The 1836-nt window shown below is 48.3% G+C and overlaps 1 protein-coding gene across 1 annotated transcript in view; it reads right to left on the reverse strand.

The window, feature by feature from the left end:
- Window positions 1-768: 768 nt before the first annotated feature.
- LOC125036178 (lopap-like) overlaps window positions 769-1836 on the reverse strand; it is a 3814-nt gene continuing 2746 nt past the window's right edge. The window contains exons 3-4 of the mRNA XM_047628618.1: window positions 1729-1836; window positions 769-1142 (exon numbers count right to left, since the gene is read on the reverse strand). The exon at window positions 1729-1836 is cut by the window's right edge and continues 62 nt beyond it. Coding sequence (XP_047484574.1) covers window positions 924-1142; window positions 1729-1836 — 327 coding nt within the window. The 3' untranslated portion in view covers window positions 769-923. The remainder of the gene's footprint in view (window positions 1143-1728) is intronic.

Raw genomic sequence — 1836 nt, forward strand, 5'->3', positions numbered from 1 at the left:
CCGTCTGTGCCTCCTCTTTCTTCTCGGGGTTTGTCCCTTTTCTCCCTTTCGCTTCGGGTTTTTGTTCTTTCCTTTTCCTTTTTGGGGTTTCTTGGTGTTTCTTTTGGGAGTTTTCGGGAAGAGGTCGGAGCTTTTCGAATTTTTATTTCGTTCGTTCGTTTTCGTTTTCTTTTCTGCTTGGATTTTCTTCTCGTTTCCGTCTTTTAGGTCTTTCCCCGTCCCACCCTGTTTATTTCCATCGTTTTCTTTCTTTTTCTTCAACTTTATCATCTTCCTTCCCTCTGCCGTTGTTATTATATCGAGAGTTTCCTTAGCTCCTTCCATGTTCGAAGCACTTATCCGGAACGCGTGCATCCTGACTTCGGCCAGACCTCTTTTCTCGCGCGTTCGAACTCACCCTGGCGTTCGGGGCTGCGGAGGTCGAATTTCCAGAAGCCTTCGGATTATTTATTTTCCTCTGCTTTATCGACCTCCCTTCTTCCGTGTCATCATAAGCATAATCCTCATCATAATATTCTTCATCATAATATTCTTCATCGTTATATTCTTCATCGTAATATTCTTCATCGTAATATTCTTCATCGTAATATTCTTCATCATAATATTCTTCATCGTAATATTCTTCATCATAATAATCCTCATCATAATAATCCTCATCGTAATAATCCTCCTCATAATAATCCTCCTCATAATCATAATCCTCATAATCATAATCTTCTTCCTCCTCACCCCCCCCGTCTCCCACCAGCTGCGCCTCCCCCCCTCCCCCGACCAGGGCCTCCCCAGGCGTGGCTTCCGTCGTTTCTCCCTCGTCGTCGTAATACTCGTAATAATAATAATACTCGTACTCGTCCTCACCCCCGTCCTCGCCGCCGTCCGAAGAGGTGTCGTTCGGATCGAAGATGACGTTGGAGGCCGTGGCATTACAGGTCTCGAGGTACAGGTAGAACTCTCCTTCCTGGACGAAGCAGCCTGTCGGGGAAAGGACCAGGGATGGTGGAGGAGGGGATGAGGGCCGTCCAGTCGACCAGGGTGTTGGCGAGGTTCGAGGCGAGGTCGAGGGTGAAGCGTCCTCCGCCTAGATCCGGGTTGCACTCCGTCTGCTGCACTGAGGAGAGCTCGTCCACACTCACGCCGGCGGTCTGGGAAGGGGCGTGGGGAGAGGGAGAGGGAGGGAGAGTGAGTACTTTTGGAGGGTGGTGAGGGAGAGGGAGAGGGATTGAGAGAGGGAGAGGGAGAGGGGGAGAGGGAAAGGGAGAGGGAGAGGGGAAGGGGATAGGGAGAGGGAGAGGGAAAGGGAGAGAGGAGAGAGAGAGAGAGAGAGAGAGAGAGAGAGAGAGAGAGAGAGAGAGAGAGAGAGAGAGAGAGAGAGAGAGAGAGAGAGAGAGAGCTATGTAGATGAATATCTAACTCTATAGATAGACAGATGTAGATATAGCTAGACAGATACAACTACAGACAAACAGACGCAAATAGATAGAAAGAGACACAAACAGAGAAACACCTACATCCAAAATATAAAGAAAAAGAAAAAGGAAACATACATACACATATTCAACGAAATTCAACACCATTCTATAAAAAAAATCCGCCCAATACCCCCAAAATTCTACAACATTCTACCAGAACCCCCCCCCCCAAAAAAAAAAAAAAAAAAAAAAAAAATCCCACACGATTCCACCCAACCCCACAACACTCCACCATCCTCCACCGCCCATTGCCACCCACCTCCAGATCCAGGCGAATGCTCCTCAGTTCGCTCAGGGGAAGCTCTCTACTCCGACTCATGATGAGGACGGACTGCATATGCCCGAAGACTGTGGGTTTGCAGCTCCA

The sequence above is a fragment of the Penaeus chinensis genome, chromosome 20 (assembly GCF_019202785.1).
Source record: "Penaeus chinensis breed Huanghai No. 1 chromosome 20, ASM1920278v2, whole genome shotgun sequence".
Taxonomy (NCBI): domain Eukaryota; kingdom Metazoa; phylum Arthropoda; class Malacostraca; order Decapoda; family Penaeidae; genus Penaeus; species Penaeus chinensis.